The following is a 19,191-nucleotide window of genomic DNA, read 5'->3' as shown; positions in this document are numbered from 1 at the left end:
AATGTGTATTTGTTTCTGAAATGAGGATCCTAATTGATTATATATTATGCGTAGCCTTATATTAAACAAAACACCTAGGGAAAACAGATTAGTTATTTGCAAAACTATAATTGAATCATAAATCCATATTATATATATATATATATATATATATATATATGTATTATATGAAATTTCTATTCAAATTATTCACAAATATATTTGAAAAGCTTACTTTTTTAAATCACAAAAATACTTTAAATTACTATTTCAAATGTACTAAATGGCATCATTATAACAATAATTTTAACATTCTAACGATATGTTACTTATATTACGATTTTTGTTAGCCTACTAGCATAAAAGCACATTGACGTAAACCGACACCGGAAATAGGACGGTACTGGCGGGCTCGTGTTGCTAGCTTTGGCTAGTCCGAATACATCTGAATGTCGTAAATTCGTGATCACGCATATCTGAACTGGTCTCGCAAAGGCAACAGGAGAAGTCACACTCATTTGCAGGTATGTAATTTGAGTTCACGCTTCGTTGCTAGATTATTATGCCCAATAAGACAACACTCCGTGCTGAAAAATTGTTTATTTATCGTAGCTATTTTTCGACCACTCTACCGACATCAAGACACTTTACGTTACCTCTAAAACAGAATTCGGCATACGACCCACAGATGTACACAAAATTGTAAATACTGTATAAAATGCCAACATTTATATTTTGTTTTAAAGTGGTTTATCGACACATTGGTATTTTATTTTAGAATATTCTAATACTAGAAATGTCTGGCAGGGATGTAGTTTTAGTTATGAAGTACTGTAGTAGTAGTAACTCTTTTTAGTCACACGAGGGTGCTGTTGTTTAATTTCATTCTTTTGCACAGTGACGACACCAGTCAGCAGTCATTTACAGTACAAGGACTGCACAGCAGTTTAAAAATGAAGTAAGTCATTATTTCTACAAAATAATCAGAACTATCTATATAAATAACCACTTTGAATTCATCTCTTTAAATTCTTCAGAAAGCACAAGAACAATATATTTTTATGCATGTTACCATTAAATGGATGCAAACATGCGCACACGACCTCTGTCCATTTGCGTTGGAGTTAATTGCTCGAGACATATTTAGAGGACACAAAGATGCCGTGGGCACAATGAAGTGTACTGTACTGTTATGTTACTGCGACTGGACACTGCCATTGTGTCAGGTCCCTCCTACTGTCGTCCAAGCATGGGAAGCAGGATTTGACACAACAAACCATTATGATAGTGCTTCACTTGTGTTCAGTTAATTGTTTGAGGAAGGCCTTGCAGCAGGGAGTGTGTGGGCTCATGGGGGGCGTTAATGCGAGGATGGGTGCCTAGTTTTATGCTGCATTTAACCAGGAAATGTTGGTATTACGTGAGCAGTTTTTCCATAGAAGTAAATGACAGGCTTTACCTTTTCTTCTGTTTGAACTTGGTCCTCCAATAAAAAAAATAGCCCAATCTAAATGGACCAATATATTTAATTCTAGAGCATCTCAAGCTTTTTATCGGATGTGCTAAAGTTCTAGTCTACTAAAACAGGTACAATGCTAATAATTGGTATGCTAACATCTAGCTGGAGGGCAACCCAATCAGGTAGGTAACAGAGAAAGCAGAGCACAAAGGTATTCCAAGTTTATCTTTTAATTGAAATACTACTTTCTTTTTTTGAATGACAAGGATGTCATTTAGACTGACACAGACGCACATGTTTTTTTTTTTGTAAGGCAAAACAGGTGACATAGCAAACTGCTTTCCATCAAATCCGCAGGTCAAATATACAAGTTAGTATATACAAATATGATTTCGCAGCTTGTGTGTGATGTACATGATGAACAAGGTTATCACCAGAATATACAATTTTTTCTTTCTTGACTTTGTAGATGCTTGCTTTTCAGTCTTGACGCAACATGTTGGAGTCTTCTTTGGCAAATTTGGAACAAATTTTGTTCTTTATTATTTCAACAAAAATACAATTACATGTGTTATTGTACCATGAAGTGATAATACATCTGTGTACACATATGACACATTGACACACACACACATTTACATATAATTGGTACCCTGACTTTTGAGTGACTGAGTGACCAGACTTATGAGGTTTTGTTTTTTTATTTAAGAACCTTTTTTGTATTGAACTAATAAACTGAGACACAAAACTAGTTGGTTGTAGTGAACTGCACAGCAATCAGCACTTTGGCATATGCTGTCGTTAACAATGCCATGCCCACATTAGTTAACAGTCAAATTTAACTCAAAACAGAGAATTAACTACATTTTGTTTTTTGAACACATTATGTTGGCTAAGTAACGTTCACAAAAATGAAAATGCCATAAATGGGCTCATAAAATTAGCATCAATTATACGGTGTCATAAAACTTAAAGCAACTGAGTTGCAGCAACACGTTGACACTGATTTATAATAAGAGTGTTTTGAGATCGAGATGGTGATCACGGAACAATGGAACTCATAAATCAAGGCACGACTTTATATTAAATGTAACATCTGGACAACATCTACGACAATTCCCAAACAGCAACAGTGTACATACAACGCAATGCCCTGGGGTGATGTATCAAACTTGTACAAAATACTAACTTGATCAAATGTACACTTTACAAATTCATATTAAGAGGAGTTGTTGAAATATACACAGTGAAAGAGACATAAGCACCGAACCACTTCCCATGATCAATGTCTTTCATTTACAGTTCAAAACAGCACAAAATAAATAAAAAGATTATGTAAACAAGATGAGAAATTTGACACGTTCGTTTTTGTTAAACCTTACATGTGGCTAGCGCCGCATATAAAAAATTTTTTTTTCAAAAACTGTAGTCAAAAATAGCATGAGCACATTGGCTAACTATAGCACAGTACCAATTTTCGCGTATCTCAGAAAATATTGTCTACTGCTTTATTGGTTGGCCTATTTATGCGTTGTTTATTATGTTTAGAGATGCATTTTTATTTATCCATGCATATCGATACAGTAAATAATGGCACGTTTCATAATTGTATATCTTTGAGTAAGTTATTTTGCCAGCAAAAGCCCTTCCAGTCGAGTTTGTTTTATTTTATGCCATTATTAGTGTAAAAAAAAATTGCATCAAAATGCCGTTCTGCTTGACATTTTGTTCGAAGATTTTGTTTTAGGTGAAACAAACCACTGTTCTTTCTTTTGGGAGGGCTGGTGCTTATATTGTCACAGAACTCAGTATTCTGTAAGTATTGAATGCTCCAAAATGGCTGGCAATACAAGGAACTCTGCTTTGTAAATAACTGGCAGACAACAATGACCACAACCACCAATGACCAGCTTCACGCCAGCCTAAGACGGCGCTGAAACCTTGGTCAGCTGTCGCGGTTCTTGTTAAAATGACCGTTGGACAGCCGTTTGCCGTTAGAGCCGATGACCTCGCGGGTGCTGGTCCCCATCACGCATATTAACTAATTTGTGTGTTTTCACACAGCGGTGGTCTGCTTAATGCTGTGAAAGCTGACCCGCGTTGGGGACGTGGGGATGGACATGGCTCGAGCAACTCTCACCCGCAGGGCGTGATTGTCTTGCCACCGGTGCCAGCGTTTCCTCACTGCCGAACGAACCTACGGCAACAGAAAAAAGTTTGTCTACTTAACTGCCATCAAGTATGACACAGGTAAGCCTTAACATCAACAACTTCTCAGGTTAGTATGGGATATGAAATTGTGATTTGTTCGAGACCAAACCAATTACGGAATCACACGTTTATTTTTGTGCATTTTCTACACAGTCAATTTAAAATGTCTTTTTATCAATAAGTTAAATCCTATTAAACAATTAATTGACAAAATAATGGATTTTAATCGATTATTGGTTGCAGCCCTAGTATTTTCTTCTTAACACTAATAATGTCATCAGACAAGCACAACATTAGCATTTTTGCTCATTAGCACACAACAATGGCAGCCAATGTTTGAATAGACACTCAGGAGCTGATCGTTCATCTCTGCACTGTCAGATAGTATTTGATTAACGTTGGCAAGCTCGCAAATGTACTCAGAGACGAGAGAGACGCGACCCAATTAGAGTTTGATCGCATTACACAACCCCATGAAAATGCATCGAGCTACGTTAGCCACGATTGTGTTTCTTAATTAAAGCTACGTCACACGCGATTGAGTTAAACCTGCCTCGGATAAACATAGAAATCCTGCGGGGATTTTCGATTTGACCAAATCCTTAATTTTTTTTGCAAATGAATAAATGAACTCACCTCCCCATTAAGAAAGCAGTAGAAGACGGACACAAAGAAGCCCTGCGGGAAAAACACATATCAGCGCCATACGGTGTAATCACGCCGCAATTAGATCACGCTAACTAATGACACATTATTGCTCTCCACAGAATGAAAGACATTTACACGGAGCGAATGGTGTGAATCCCATCGTGACACTTTGCGTTCAATAATTCCACGGATTAGGCCAATGTTTGTGTCTATATTTAGATTTGACTAAGTTGGGTCTAAGAGCCTCTTCGAATAGTTCTTTGAGTATTCCTCAAAGAGTACATTATTTGAAAAAATAGCCCTAGGAGCGCAATCATGCCCACATGGACAACTTATTTGTGACAGTTGAGAGCGCAGAAAAGCATCAGGATATCGTGCTCCTCGCATCGTCCTCCCCCGCCGCAAAGTCCTCGCGCGCGCACACACGCCCGGAGGAAAAAAAAGTTTCAACGAGACCCAGCCGTGGTGAGTCACGCTGAGAACTCGGCCCCGGAGGCGCCCGTTTTACCTGGAAGGACTGCAGGAAGGAATTGAAATAGACGAAGACGATCTGCGAGATGTCGTCCCCGCCCGGGTTGACAAAGAAGAGCATGTAGGTGATGCCCAGAAGTGGAAGCAACACCAGCGTGGCCTTCACTGCCTTTCTGCAGAGGGATCAGCAAGGCCAAACGGAAAAAAAAAAATCTAAAATCGCTGTTCTGAAATTGTTGGGTCGCGTAGTATCTAACGTGAAATGCCGAGTCATCACCTTCCGAGATTGGTGTTTCTGTGTGTTTGCATGGGTGAAGGAGAAGAACTGCTTAGCAAATTGTGGTCAACAGCCAATCAGTGATTTTTACAACAAGGCACTCAGACAGATTGACACATGATCACATTAATGGAGCAAGCGAAAGCAAAGATGCGAGATGAAGTGTGATCTTTTCCTCTCTAAAAATAGTCCGCTGCTAACGTGTCTTTAAATGAAAATATCCCGCCTCCAGATGGCGAGCAGCTCAAGTCTCCCTCGTGAGACGAACGGGCCTAATGAAGCACGGTTAATATGAAAAATGCTTCCCGGAGCTACTCACAACACGAGATCTGATCGGAATAAACGTGCCGTCGAGTGCAAACGGTAAAAGCGTTCACAGAAATTAATAAAGTCTTTCGAGTAAAAAAGAGAGAGAGAAAAAAACATCTTGAAATAACGTCATTAAAGTTAATGAAATATTTTTTGAATGGAATCTCATCGACTGCGGAAAGGCGGCATTCTGAAAGCACATTTCTAAAGCTAGCAAAGCCTTTCAATCTTGGCATGAAAAGAAGCCAAAGAAAAAAAACTGCTCACCTGTACTGGATGGTTTCCGAGGTGGTCGACGCCCTCAGTTTAGTCATCAGTATTCTGACTATGTTGAAGAGGAAAACAAAGTTGATCTAGAAAAGAAAGACAAAAAAAAAATCAAGTCTTTTTCAAGCAATACTGAGAAATGATCATTTGAGGCTTTGCTCTGCTCTGCCCGCATTTAGGCAAATTGGTGCAGAGTGCTAATTGTCTTCCAACTTTCCGAATAATCAAACACAACAAATGTCCTGGAGCGATGCTGACCAGTAGCACGAGAATGACGGGCCCTTGGTAAATGTAGTCAATATATTTGCCGGGGTCCTTCCCAAACCAGCACCTATAAGAGGCAAGCAGTACATTTGAATGTTGTCAAGAGTTAGCTTATTAGCATAAAAGTCATTTTAATTAACTGTCACGATATCCATACAAAATTTGGTTGTTGGGTTGTTGTTTTTTTCATTTCCCGGTCAAGTTAAAAAAAATGACTGCTATCAGGCAAATTAAATAATTCAAGTACCTACTTTTCATTTTCATAATACAGCTTCCCGATGCTCCAGGCTATGATTATTGGACATGGGATACCTGAAAGGGATGGCAAATTTCAAGTGACTAAAAATTCACCATTTCCAAAAGTCACTTTTTATATTAAAGTATAGCAATAAGTGACCTACTCTACAAAATTCAAGTTCATTAACATGTTTCTGTTAGAAATTAAATATAGCCACATAAAATCAGACGTACAAAGAAAAACTTTCCAAAACGAAGCAGACGGAGATTCTTCCAAATGACACTCACAATTTAAAGTAATGGATGTGCTTGGCTGCTATGACAACTGAGTCATTTTCGTTTCAAGAGTTATCTCCGTCAACTGAACACAAATGCGGGATACTTTTCCATCAAACTCGTCCGTTTGGATCTCGAAGAACAATCTCATCAATTTGCCTGTCAGCGCTGATGAGCTAGCATCTGTCTCATCTGTTGTTACACTCGAGCACCGCCACAATTTGCCGGACCTCAAGCCCCCCCCCCCCCCCTCCCCAATTATACAACACGCACATTGACCGTGACATAAAGACAAAGAATGTCAGGGTTCCTCTCAGGGGCACGTCAAATAATGTTTACTTTTCGTACGCCCGCCGGCGAAACGCGCCGAGACAGACTTCAATGCTCCCAAATAATAATGCGACTTGAGTGTAAACCGACAATGGAGTAGCAAAAGGTCATGATGTACTCTTTTATTTTTTTTAATATGGTAAAATGACAACTTACACCAGCCGATGCAGAGAAAAACCCATTTGCGTAGCTTATCGGTGGAGTAGGTCATCACGATGGCTGTGTGCAGGTAGCAGCCCTCCACAAACATCCAGAAGAAGTTGGTGACCACAAAGTAGTTGTAGACGGTGGTCATCAGGCGACACCACGGCTGGCGCACGGGAATGACACAAGCGTCAGCAATCAGCCAAACAAGAAGCAGAGTGAGCGACGCCTACCTCGTTACTCTCGTGGATGTTGTGGTCGATGAACTGCAGCAGGAACCACATGATGTTCCTCAAGATGAAGGTAGTAATTAAGTTCCAGTGGATGATGTTACGCAAACATCGTATGCTCCTACGAAGAAGAGACATTGGATGGGTTACGTCTCTCGGCTGGTTCTGGGAACGCTTTGTGATTGCTGGGGAGAGAGAAGTCTGTGTTTCTACCAGATAAGTAGAAGAAAATGGATGGAAATTTTATTTGAAGGAAACCTGATGAAAGATGGGATGTTTACTCGGTGCATTTTTGAGCCCACGTCGAAGCAGACTTCACACATACACGAGTGGTTGCCATCTTTTGAAATCCCCCACCGAATATTGATTATTTGCTGCCTTTAATGGCTGCCAGCTGCTCACTGCTAACAGTGCAGCTGAGGCCCACAATGTCCGAGCAGGTGTAGGTGTGCGTTTCGAGCAGGACATGCAAAGAATCACAAAGATTCCGCTGAAGACGACGAGGAGAAGGGAAAACATTCATCATATACAGCACATGCATGAAGCACGGAGCTGCTGCAATCTATTCCTTTGACATCAGTGACCTTATGACAAGGAAGGAAGGGAGAGGAATAGAAGAGGAACGTTCCAGAACATCTGCTGCTCTCAGACGGCACGCATGGCACATAGAGATATTTGTGAACTATTTCTGTACTCGCCTTAAGCACAAGAAGAGGATGAAGGCCACTAATAGCGCCCCCACAGAGATGCAGTGGCCCAGGTAGTTGATGATCAGCGCTATCTTGTAATGTACAGGATACATTCTCTGAAAGACAACAAGTGAAACACCCCCTACGCATTTACATCCAGACAATATATAACCTTTTCTTCTTATTTATTTTTTTTAAAGCAGCAACTTCTGGCCACATTTCAACAGTACAGCTCAGGCTAGTGGCCATTTTGGCTAGCGAAACGCTATTGGCAGGATGTCAAACATGCTCACACATTTGAAAGAGCATCACGCGGACATAAAAAGGAGTGTGTAATAAATTCAACTAAAATAGAATAACATTAGGTTGAATAAACATATAAGCAAAGGGAAAGCGTGTGTTTGAATCACACTCTGGCTAGCCGACAATTTGGCTAGCAATATGCTGTTGGCGGGATGTCAAACTTGCTGGCATCACGTAGCATCATTCAGATGTAGACTGCGAATCTCATGCCAGTGTGAAATTTGTGGTTGGGTTTAGCCTAATAGCACAATGGCCAAACGTCTTCTGAAATGTTTTCAGAAAACATGGGAGTCTTTTGCCAAGTACCATAAAGTATATGAAAAATAAAAGAAGCAGGATTTACATTGGTGTGTTTATTTAACTGATATCGTGACAGTAAATTAAAAAGACTTTTAATTCTGATATTATCTAACAATATCCATGTCACTCTCTATTCCAGTTTTTCCCTTTCTGCCACACTCCTGAAAATGTCATTCGCCTCGTCACCCAAGATTGTTAGCGCTTTTAGTTCAAGGAGGGAAAATAAACCTCATTGACACACTTCAAATGTCTTAGGATGTCTAAATTTGTCTGAGGAAAAATGGAGCAAGAGCCAGAAATACACCAGCGATCGGGCCGCTTATCGCAGTCGCTCTTGCGCTCGTAAATGCATTCGGAGACGCGCAGTTGGTTCGGAAAACAATACGTACATCTCAAGTGTGTAATTGAGCGACGCTAAAGACAAATCCTTTAGGTGGCATTTTAAAAATAGAACCAAAATAGGCATTTACCTTCTCCCCCAAAATGGGCACGCAATTTGAATAATTGCTCCTTAACGCCCATGTGCCGTTCTCCATGCATTCTCTGTATGCGCTCCCTGAAAAGAAATGACAAAGCAATTATCGCAAACAAACTAGGCTCCAAGACGCGCACTTCATCGAGACGGTATATGCAATCAGCCGCCCTGAGTCACGAAAGTCACTTGTGAAATGCCGTTTGGACCGACAAAGTGTTCCGAAAGCTGAATGCCAAGGTTAAAGTTTAGCACACAAAAAATCTGGAATACGTTAAACTTGTTAGCTTGTTTAACAAGAATAGGCCACTCAAGTCAAAGCAATAAATGCCAACAAAGTTTTTATTACGCAATAATTTACACTGTTAAAACTGTAATTGTTGCAATCTTCTGCTTTCAGCCCCTGTGATTTCTTAAGAAAACACACAATAAGATTATTATTGATGTTGTACTTTAGAAGCTGTCATTCATTGGAGAATTTACGGCAACTACTTTGCCGTTTTTATGTTGTTCCTTTTACTCCGAAGATGAGGTGATTTATCTTTCCCCTCAATCTTCTTTTCATCACAGGTTCAATGTTAAACGACTAACGATTGTTTTTGTCGGCGACTCTTGATGAAAGTCAACGTCGATAAGTCAATGACGTCGGATATTTTTTTTGGCACCCACACGCTTTTTAGTACAACCGATCAGCTTCATGCAAACAAACAAATCAAATGATCCAAATTACTTCACAGAAGTCTGGAATTTCGAACTTGCAGCATCACTGTGCTGTAACCAAAAAGTCTTAAGACCCCGCCCTAACCAGTTGCAATTCAACTGCACATTCAAGCTGCCACTTGACAAGAAAATTCACACAAAAGTCATCCTTGAAGTCGTCGAGAGCTAATTTTAGAGTCGGGTTTTGCTTCCCCCGACTTGTCTCCTTCTGCGGGCGACGATGGCACCGCATTTGTGTAAGCAAGCAGAGATGGTGTCGAAACACAAGTAGGGGGGTGGGAGGGTGCGAGCTCTTCCACTGACGCACGGCTAATTCCCCGACACTGGTGCAAGGGAAATGCATTTCCAACCATCTGCACACCACGCATGAAAAAGCAGTAACTCCAGCTATTTTATTCTTTTGGCACTAATTTGCAACAGGCATTCTTAATATAGCGAGCTAGTAGCCAGCTAGCTAGTAGTACCGACCCCTCCATCACTCGAGTTTTCTGTCTCGAAGCTGCTATCCCAATTTGAACTTCACCCCTGGTGCCACCCCTGGCAGCTGAATGAAATAAGAAATAGAAGCAATCAGAAACTCTCTCACTTTCGGGCTCCTCTGTGTGTGTGTGGAATGTCATGTGTGTGGTTTGCGGTAGTGCTCAGAATGTGACTTGTCGCCGGTCGGTGCGGCTATTTGACACCCAACCGCCTTCTCAATTGACAGTCGCAGGAGGTGCGTGTGACTCAGCGAATGCTGTCACGCCGACTAAACCAAAAAGCAAATGCGAGTGTGAGTATTTGCAGAAGTGCACATATTCGGAGCTTCACAACTGACATGGAAATGAGGTCGAAATTTGTTGACATAGTTAACCGGACGCATGGGGCCACATTACGAGCCAGTCCAAACAGGACACACACCCCCCCCCACCCCGAGTGTGTGTCCAAATCACAGGTAAAAGGCTTTTACCACATTAAAGATGCATAACCAAAATGGCTCATTTGCCAAAATCTAATTTAACTCATCGGGCACAGAGTGAACTAGGCCACAGTGCTGGGCTTGAGTTTGATAAAGTGATTCGCTTAGGCAGCGGGGGAACTGGAGCAAGTCCAGAGTGTTACACGTGTCAGAGACCAGGTGAACACACACAAACACACACAGATCATCATATCATCATCAATCATCCATTTGTAATTTATTTTACCCCAACAAATCATTTTTCTCTCATTTGTAGTTTATGGATTGTTTTTAATGAATCTATTAGCTGTAGTCTGTACTATTTCAAAGAGGCCAATAATAATCATTTTAATCATAATATGAGTTATTACTGGCAGGTTTAGCTGTAAATTTTTATGGCACAATTTAAAGTAAGATATTAGAACGTTAGTTAACAAGTTCGCTCGGCAGTTGTTGAGACTTCAGAGAAGAGGTGTACAAGGCGAGACAGATCTGCTCCATTTATCTATGAGATTCAAAATGGGTGGAATATTAATATTTGTGCGAGTATATAACTTTGAGGGATTTTCATCAGGACACACCTACACATTTTTTTTTTAGCCTTAGAATAATGACAAGAAATCCATTTGACAAGGGCCTTTCCACCATTTCCACCTCAAATGAAAGATGGCCTTGATCACAAACGGCGTCGTTTTTCCCTCAGTAATTAAGACTGGCCATCACATTATGAATACTGAAATGTTCCCCGCGCCTTGTGTAAGAACCTTGTACGGTGGCACTTCAGAGAAGCTTTTGGTCTTGTGTTTCTGTGAAGCTAAAATCACTGAACAGTCAGAAAGGAAATGTATGACCCAAAAAGTGTCTCGCTTGCCATAGCATTTATTGAAGGCGGTCTCCAGTTTGGATTTGTGACTATTTACGTTTCCTGATGCAGAATACATTTGAAATAGAAATGTACCCTTTTTAAAATACAGATTGCTTCGGAGTCAATTCTTCACTCTTGACTTTTGAAACGAGCCGAGAAAGTGCCACGTCTGAGTCACGTGACGCCTCGGATCGCTTTTGCATTTCTTTGTTAGCAAAAAACCACTTTCAAGAGATATCTGCGGAAGGAAGGGCCAAGGAATACAACAACTCATAATTGGATATTCGAGTTTTTTTTTTCCCTTTGAGCCACAGGACATTTTGCTCGCATTTTCTTTAATTTTCCACTGAATTAATCATGAATCTTAATCAAGAGATAAACAGGAGATGAGTGTCTATGAAGGCGGGCAATTTGGTGCCTATCCAAATTATGGTTGCTCAGCCTTGACAGATGTCCACACTCCACTAAGTGGGACTTATCATGGCGAATCGATTTAATCTTCTTACAGGTGCTTCATATGTTCATTGTGTGCAATTACTAATGAGTGCGTCAAGGAGGTCCTCGGTTAACATACAAGTATTTGCTGTAATTGACTTTAGTTAGCACTGCGACTTGAGGTTAGATCATCGCCGCAGGAAAGGGTTTCTGTCGTAAAGTGAGGACGCCCTGCAGTTAAAAAACCTCCCTCTGAGCCACGTCAGGCCCTATTACCATCCTATTCTTGAAGGCGTTCGATTCTGTTAGTGCTACGTTGGGTGTCACATGGTTGTCAGTTGCAAGGTAAAGGCAGCATAATATTCACACGGACTTGAACGTTTATTGTTAGAATGTCCGTTTCGAAGGTGCATTTTACGTGCGCATAATGTGCTGCATATAAATGCAAATTTTGCTCACCAACTAGAAGAGAAGACACATTCAGGTCACACACGGACGCACGATCGGGGGTCGAGGGCGGTCGCTGTACGACGATCCGCAGCGGCTAATTGTACATCGGCAAGTGGAGATCATCTTGCAATAGACTGCATGGACTCCTGGATTTTAAGAGAATTAGGGGTGTGGCTTCCATTGGATGGTAAAGCTATGTTCCCCCCATCGGTAAAGAAAAACCTGGATTAAAAGAAATGTGTCTGTCCCATTTCTGAGGACAATTAAATTGCCATCCTATGCACAATGTCCAATCAAGGCATGGGGTCACATCTCAAATCAGCACTTTCAGTGCTGTAGCGGTCAGTTTTCCGAAACATATAATCAGTAGTCACTTTTCAAAGGATGAGTACAATTGTCTGTATCTATTTTAAACATCAGGAGAATGTAGCAAAACTGAACAAAACCCGACTTGATGTTTTTCAGCAGAATGCGATAAAAAGTTTCCTTCACTTTCGCTCAACTGAATTGTCCATGTCAAAAGCCTCGAACAGCGCTGCTTGAAACAACTGTCTTCTAAAATCTATTTCCCCTCTCATGCAAGCAAAAGCGAGCCCATGCAGCAAATCAGTCGAGCTTTTTGCAGAAAGGGGGATACACGCGGGGCAATGTTGTGGAAATCCTTCCGCTCGTGCCAGGGATTAGCTAGCTGTTTAGGATGCCAGCCCAAATTCAAGAGACAGTGACAAAAGGTCGTCCGCAGCCTAATTGGATGCCGGCTGCAATTTTGAGGTTAGCGGGGATAATAAAAAAAAACTGAGAAAGAAAGCAAGAACCCTGATTGGCAATGCAACGGTTCACAAAGTTGTATTGACATTGCAGAAACCTCAAAAGCCTTGAAAATACATTTCCTCTTCTTCATCTATCAGTCTGTTGTCTACATTAGCTTGTCGCTAACTAGCTAGCAGCTATTTAGGTGCCATCTGTGAGGATTAGCGGTTTAGACAAATGGATTTGTGTTTTAAACTAAAAAGAGGTAGAGGCTAGAATGGATGTGTTGTGTTTGAAGATTTTGAGATACAATCATATCAAGTGATTGGTGTACACGTACAGATAAGCAAAACGCATTTGAGCTTTAGCCCTCCCCTTCGATTAAAGTCAGACAAAGCCCAATAATTGCTTATCTTTTAAGATGAGGATTAGTGTGGGGTGTTTTACATAATTATTCCTTCCTGATCTGCTGAGAAAACTTTTTGACCGACAATCTTAAGCATTGAACGCATTCAATAGTTAAAAAAGTGAAGTGACCTGAAGGTAATTTAAGGCTTGTGTAATGCATTTCACACATCAGTTAACAAAAGAAAAATGACAAGGAGAAAAGTTCAACTGTGATTACCAAAAGAGTGGATTTTTTTTTTTTTAATGGACCCATTAAGAGCAATAAGCTCACATCTTGCCCTTGCCTTGTGTGAGGTCGCTCACATTTAAAAATGTAGTTAAGATTTAAAAAAAAAAGTCTTTACGACTCAGATGAGTCTGAAATGAATACGTCTGGATGTTAGGAAATCTTGCCCACATTCGGGAAAATTTACCGCAGGACGAATTTAAGAGTCAGAAGTCAGTCGCCCGGAAATGCACGCGAAGAAGCTGAGGACAGGAAGGAAAGCGCATCCGACCATTGTCACTCCACGAGATTCAGATTAAGTTTTTTTTGACGAGCAGCATTTCAAACATAACCACCTTTCTGTCCCCATCGCTGCATTTTATTGAGCAATGTTATCGTTGGTTTCACAGAATTGCGTATTACAAGTGTGTTAATGGTCACTGGAAGAAACAGGGTGACTCATCCGCTGCTCTTTAATTCTCCGCCTTCTCTTCATGGCCTCTTGTCGCATGAGGGAATTAATACAATCTTCGCTCCTGTACGACATATACATGCCGGTCGAGCATTTGCCATCAGTCGCTTTTTAGCGCAATCAGTTGGTGAGAGACATGAGCCAGAGTTAAGAGACCCCGAGGGTGGGGGGGCAATAAGCCAAACATGGAATCGCGTGTCGGGGTAATGAGAGCATACTGTACGAGCAACACGCTTGCACATACCATCACTTTATGTCAATGTCAGATGTTTTTCAGCTTTACAAAAAAAAGATTTCTTTTTGATATTTTACAATGTAGCGTCACTTTTGTATCTCCGGCATCTTTAACATACATTTGCGTGGGAGCTTATTAATTACATTATCAGTGCAATGATCACACTGTGGTGTTTGATTGATTCATGAGGGGTTCATTAGAGCTAATCAGGTGCGCTACGGAATTGATCCAATCACACTTAAATGGTCTGAAAATTATTTTTTATGAATGACAAATATAGCTGTGGTTATCTATATATGCCAGTGATGTATAGTGACTGGAAGAAAAATGAAATGCTCTTCAAACTATTGCTAAAATGTCAAATTAAGCCGTGTTGCTATTCATATATTGGCCCTCCGAGTAAATTGTACTCTAAAGGGAGGGAAAAAACTGCTTAAAAGTCCGACTCCATTGTTAGTATCGTTGTTATGGCTTTACATTTTATAGTTGTGTATATTCAATAACTTTGTATCGTCCAAGCCATGTTCCCATCAAAACGCTGTAATTTGGGTTTTGACACCTGTTTTAAATGATTACATTTTCAATATTTTTTGTGCCCCCAAAAATGTCGTTGAAAATTAGAATTGCATGGCCTCAGCAGTGTTCAACTTTTTCCCCACGTTGGAGATCGCTACTCATTTCCCAACGCCAGATGTAGAATAGTGCCAGGGCGCTTCTTCAAAGAATTGTATGAAAAATGGAATACAAGTGAAACGGGCTTACCTGCAGGCAAAAAGCTCCACAGAGAAGCTTTAAAGGCAAGAAGGCAGCTGTGACAGCTTTAAGTAGAAATAAAATACATCACCTCCAGTCAAAAGAAAAACAGTTTTGCTTCAATATCAGGATGTATCTTTTGATTATTTATTTATATATTAAAATGATCATGCGGTGGATTTATTTTTTTGGTAGGGTGGAAGACTATCAGGGTGAAGCCCCGAATTTGACAAAAGGAGATTGGTGTCTGCTGTAGCTGATTAAATCTCATGGGGAACTTGCTGTGCAACGGTGGGTGAAATGTTTGCAATACACACTAAGCAAACCCGCTGACCCAGTCACATAGACTGCGGGAGAATGACTTCACACAAGAGAAGCAGCCACCGGACTAAAAGCTTTTGTGTATTGAAATGTAGCAAATTGATCTCATAGTAAATGTCAGCGTACATGCATTTGTATGGATTGTCAGCTTTTCAAGAAAATGCAGGTTCACTACGACGTTTCCATCAAAAGGTCCACCTTTTGCTCATGTACAAGGTTTTTGAAATGTCCTATTATAGTCAAGTCTTTCCAAACGCTTTCCTAAAAGATGACACTTGATTGAACGAAAATCTAATTTTATAAATACATTTTTCAATCTTCTATTCTAATAATGTATGTTGAGCAGTGTGACCAGGTCCTTGCTTGCATTTCTCCACAAAAGTTCATTTGATGTGCTTTTCAAATACAGTTTCAATTATTAGATCCAATTCCAAAAATATCACATCTAATTAAGGCAAAAAGACCCCAAGTAAAAACTAAGCCTTAAGTCTGACTTAACCCCATTCTCACCTTATCAGTACCCCAACCCACCTAACGTCAATTCAGCTCATTTTTTTTTTGTAAGCCACCAAAAGGGTGACTCAAGTTCACACACTGTCGTCTCTCTGCTTCACTTTCATAACAAGCCACGCGATTCTTATCGCTTATTCCAGATGTCGTATAAAGCGACAGGCGGTGGCCCAGCGCACACTGATATGACTCGGACATTATCAATCCCGATAAGGGAATCAATAGCAGTCCCGACTCTTGGCGGCGCTGCCCACAGAGGTTCTCTGTACCACAATGAAAGGAGGAGTGCGCCGTTGTGGTGGCGACCATCCGGGGAAGCCATTGTAATTCAGCCAATAATTAGTTACAGCCGCCAAGCGGGGGAAAAAAAAAACAGTTGACCGAGGTACGGCTCGACTTTGCAAAGCTGACCAACGACACGTTGTTTCGCCCGAGGCCTGACAGACAAGATCACAAGGTCGCAAAAATAAATGTTTTCAAACATCTAAAAACGGCACGGTCCCGACCTTGCCCGTTTTACGCCGACTTAACCAACTATAAATACACAAAGAGGAACACGGGCTGTTTTAAAAAATGCATAAACCTCTTACAGCACTCTGCACGCACATTAATATTCATACAGGCTGCAAAACATGGATGGGAATTTCCATCACCTTACCTGAGACGCCATGTTCTATCTGTCAATGTCTGGTCAAAAAACATCCATACTGTCAATATGAAATGTTAGGTATGGTTCATATTTTTTTTTGTTTTTAGAATGTGTTTCAATCACCGCATTGAAAAATAAGTTAAATATGGAAAAAGGGGAGAAATCCAAATAGCTACTGTAATGTCAAAGAAGCAAGGGAGGGAGGTTTTGGGTGCTTATTTGTCATCAACTCAGCCTCCTCTGCAAAACCCCCCAGTACCTTCGGAAGCTTCTCTTCTAATCACGTCATGGATGTCTCAAGATGACCAGAGATCTTGCACTTGTGACCTGTTGTGACACGTGAATGCTTCAAACATACTAACGTCACAGCATAGAGTTGCGGGTATGGCCTGCCTCCACCTGTCAAAGCTTTTCATATATATATATATAAAAAAAAGAAGCGTGTGCATATGAACAAACACGCTTCTGCGGCAGCTCCAGCATGGAAATCCCCGTGAGGGCTCATGTTGCCACCATTGTTTACGATGCACCTCCTGAAATGATAAACTCATTTCAAGGGAAGCTTTGCATGGTGAATTCACAGCCAATTAAAATGGCCTTACGTATAGGAGAGGAGTTATTTATATTGATGGCGTTAAAGTGAAGACTTTGTTTGAGGGCAGACAAAACAGTGTTGCCCAAAATAATTATCACTCATGCAGGAGGCATGAGTGATAATTATTTTGAAGGCGATGACATCAATGAGCGCATGCTGTCAAGGAGACTAGTCATTTTCTGGTGTTGATGGCATCACAAGTGAAATGTATAATCAATGCTGTGGCTCAGTATGTAAAAAAACAAAAAACAAATTTTGATTGCAGAGGTTTCATGCAGAAATGAAACAACACAGCAGGCGGATGGATGGGTGGTTTGCTGCATGGCTGATTAATGGCTACATGGGAAAATGAAGCTTCATGAACTAGTTTTACTCCTCTTTGGCAACATTAAAGGGATTGTATCTTTCAAGTCAGGGGAAGCGTACAAAAGAAATTCCAAGACATGAAACAATCGAAATTTAGCACAACGGTAAAAATTGGTTGTGCTTCAAAATTAATGAAAATCGATTTTTTTTCTTTGTGATCATTGTGTTTTGTGGGGTTTGTTTTTGCGTATTTATGTTTATTTCTTTCATCCAGGAAACCTTACTTTAATTCCCCCTGACACAAGAGTCAAAACTCAAGCTGCCTCGAAGAAACCAAGAGTTGTCATCTCGCTTTAAGTGCCTCACACAGGCTCCGTGTGGAGGGTCTATTTCAGTGACAGGAGGTGAGCTAACAATTGTCAACACCCCCCCCCCCCCCTGTCATATACGCTTGCATCAAACAACAGCGTGGGAAGCATGCAGAGCCTCAAACAAAAAAATCTGTAACTTTCTTTCCTTCCCTCGAGGATAAAAACGACTTACTGTTTGTGTTGTACTTGACTCCGTTAATGTACTCAGGGCAGGGTCTCTCCACAATCCTCCCGGTGTTGCTCCGTGGCCAGCAGGTGCCAATCTCATCAGTAGTGGCGTTACAGTAGAAACCTGGGAGGAATTAAAAAAAAAAAAAGCTTCCATTTGAGTTGCTAATTCCTCCTCCCTCCCCACATCAAGAGGAGAAAAGTGCTCCCTCTTACCATCAGTGCTCAAGAGTGAAAGTGAAGCATTTTCCCACAAAGTGTCTTGAAACGCGTCCAGCAAAGTGCAATTTAAATCCACCAGCTCCCCGAATATAATCTGGTAGAGGGTTGCATCCATGGTCCCAGCTAGTGCATGTGGATGGTGGGGCGCGCGCGCACCGAGCGCAGGCGAGCGAGTGAGCGAGTGAGCTTGCAGCGCCAGCGGTTCGCTCCCTTTACGATCGAAGCGGAGGACGCGCGCTCCTACTTGGCTGTCAACGCGATGGCCAATCAGAGCCGCTTCCCATCACAGTCAACGTAATAAACGTTTAATACAGGTGCAACGCGTCAATGAAGCGCAACGTCAGTGAGGAGAACAGGCTGAAAATGTAGCAGTTTGCATGGTTACCCTAAACGCACGTACCTAATTAGGTTACTCTATTATATAAATAGGAGGATTTGTTGGGTTAAACCTTTGATTATATTACCCTAAATGGAATTGCTATTTAGGAACGAATACTCTCCTGATGCGTGATGACGTCATGGGGCGAGGGGGTTAACTCCGGGTCATTATTCAATTTGGTGTTTTGATTACGGTACGCCCCCAAATAAAAGTTTGTAATTACCTTGTAGTGCTAAAAGTTCTATTAGATCTTAACAATGCATGATCACGGGTTTACATTGTTTAATTATATTATTATTGTATTTATTTATCACTTATTAATTATATTTCAGTGTTTTAATATATATTGTAGGCTTACAAACTCAAGATCGTTTACATTCTGACCAGCCCTGGACAAAGCTCTGTTAGGTTATTTTCTAGTATGTGGAAACATTAGCGTCAGCCTATAGGGTAAGAAATAAAAATAATTTTATTATTATTAATCTTGTATCACAAATTTTTGAGAAACAGAAATCCACATGGGATAACAACTAACCAGAAACAGAAAATCACTGCATGTACTCCCAAGCACACT

General features: G+C 40.8%; 1 protein-coding gene and 1 long non-coding RNA gene across 3 annotated transcripts; one reads left to right on the top strand and one right to left on the bottom strand.

Annotated features, from left to right (window-relative positions):
- Positions 1-382: 382 nt before the first annotated feature.
- LOC147046086 (uncharacterized) lies at positions 383-15,766 on the top strand. The gene is made up of 4 exons (XR_015068138.1): positions 383-503; positions 878-937; positions 3,503-3,688; positions 15,292-15,766. It is a non-coding gene; the product is annotated as an uncharacterized LOC147046086 (long non-coding RNA).
- crhr2 (corticotropin releasing hormone receptor 2) lies at positions 1,661-18,481 on the bottom strand. Of its 2 annotated transcripts, XM_085929443.1 has the most exons (12): positions 18,233-18,481; positions 18,021-18,140; positions 8,865-8,950; positions 7,801-7,907; positions 7,106-7,223; positions 6,885-7,038; positions 6,137-6,197; positions 5,880-5,952; positions 5,622-5,707; positions 4,806-4,941; positions 4,286-4,327; positions 1,661-3,635 (listed from the first exon to the last, which is right to left on the bottom strand). In XM_085929443.1, the coding sequence occupies exons 1-12, from the start codon at positions 18,351-18,353 to the stop codon at positions 3,495-3,497; spliced, it is 1,245 nt and encodes a 414-aa protein (XP_085785569.1). In that variant the 5' UTR covers positions 18,354-18,481; the 3' UTR covers positions 1,661-3,494. The 2 variants fall into 2 exon arrangements, with proteins under 2 accessions (XP_085785569.1, XP_085785570.1); XM_085929444.1 differs by lacking the exons at positions 8,865-8,950; positions 18,233-18,481 and having other exon boundaries at positions 18,021-18,106.
- Positions 18,482-19,191: the final 710 nt, after the last annotated feature.

Source organism: Syngnathus leptorhynchus, chromosome 14 (assembly GCF_054491065.1).
Source record: "Syngnathus leptorhynchus isolate UIUO chromosome 14, UIUO_Slep, whole genome shotgun sequence".
In the NCBI taxonomy this organism is placed as follows: Eukaryota; Metazoa; Chordata; class Actinopteri; order Syngnathiformes; family Syngnathidae; genus Syngnathus; species Syngnathus leptorhynchus.
This window is presented reverse-complemented; position numbering and strand designations above follow the sequence as displayed.

Excerpts from the sequence above, each read along its gene's own strand:
- crhr2 (XM_085929443.1), bottom strand. The coding sequence starts at position 18,353 with ATGGATGCAACCCTCTACCAGATTATATTCGGGGAGCTGGTGGATTTA. Across the intron at positions 18,141-18,232 it reads TTCACTCTTGAGCACTGATG|GTTTCTACTGTAACGCCACT; the intron begins GTAAGAGGGAGC and ends AATTCCTCCCAG. Across the intron at positions 5,708-5,879 it reads CCGTCATTCTCGTGCTACTG|ATCAACTTTGTTTTCCTCTT; the intron begins GTCAGCATCGCT and ends TTTCTTTTCTAG.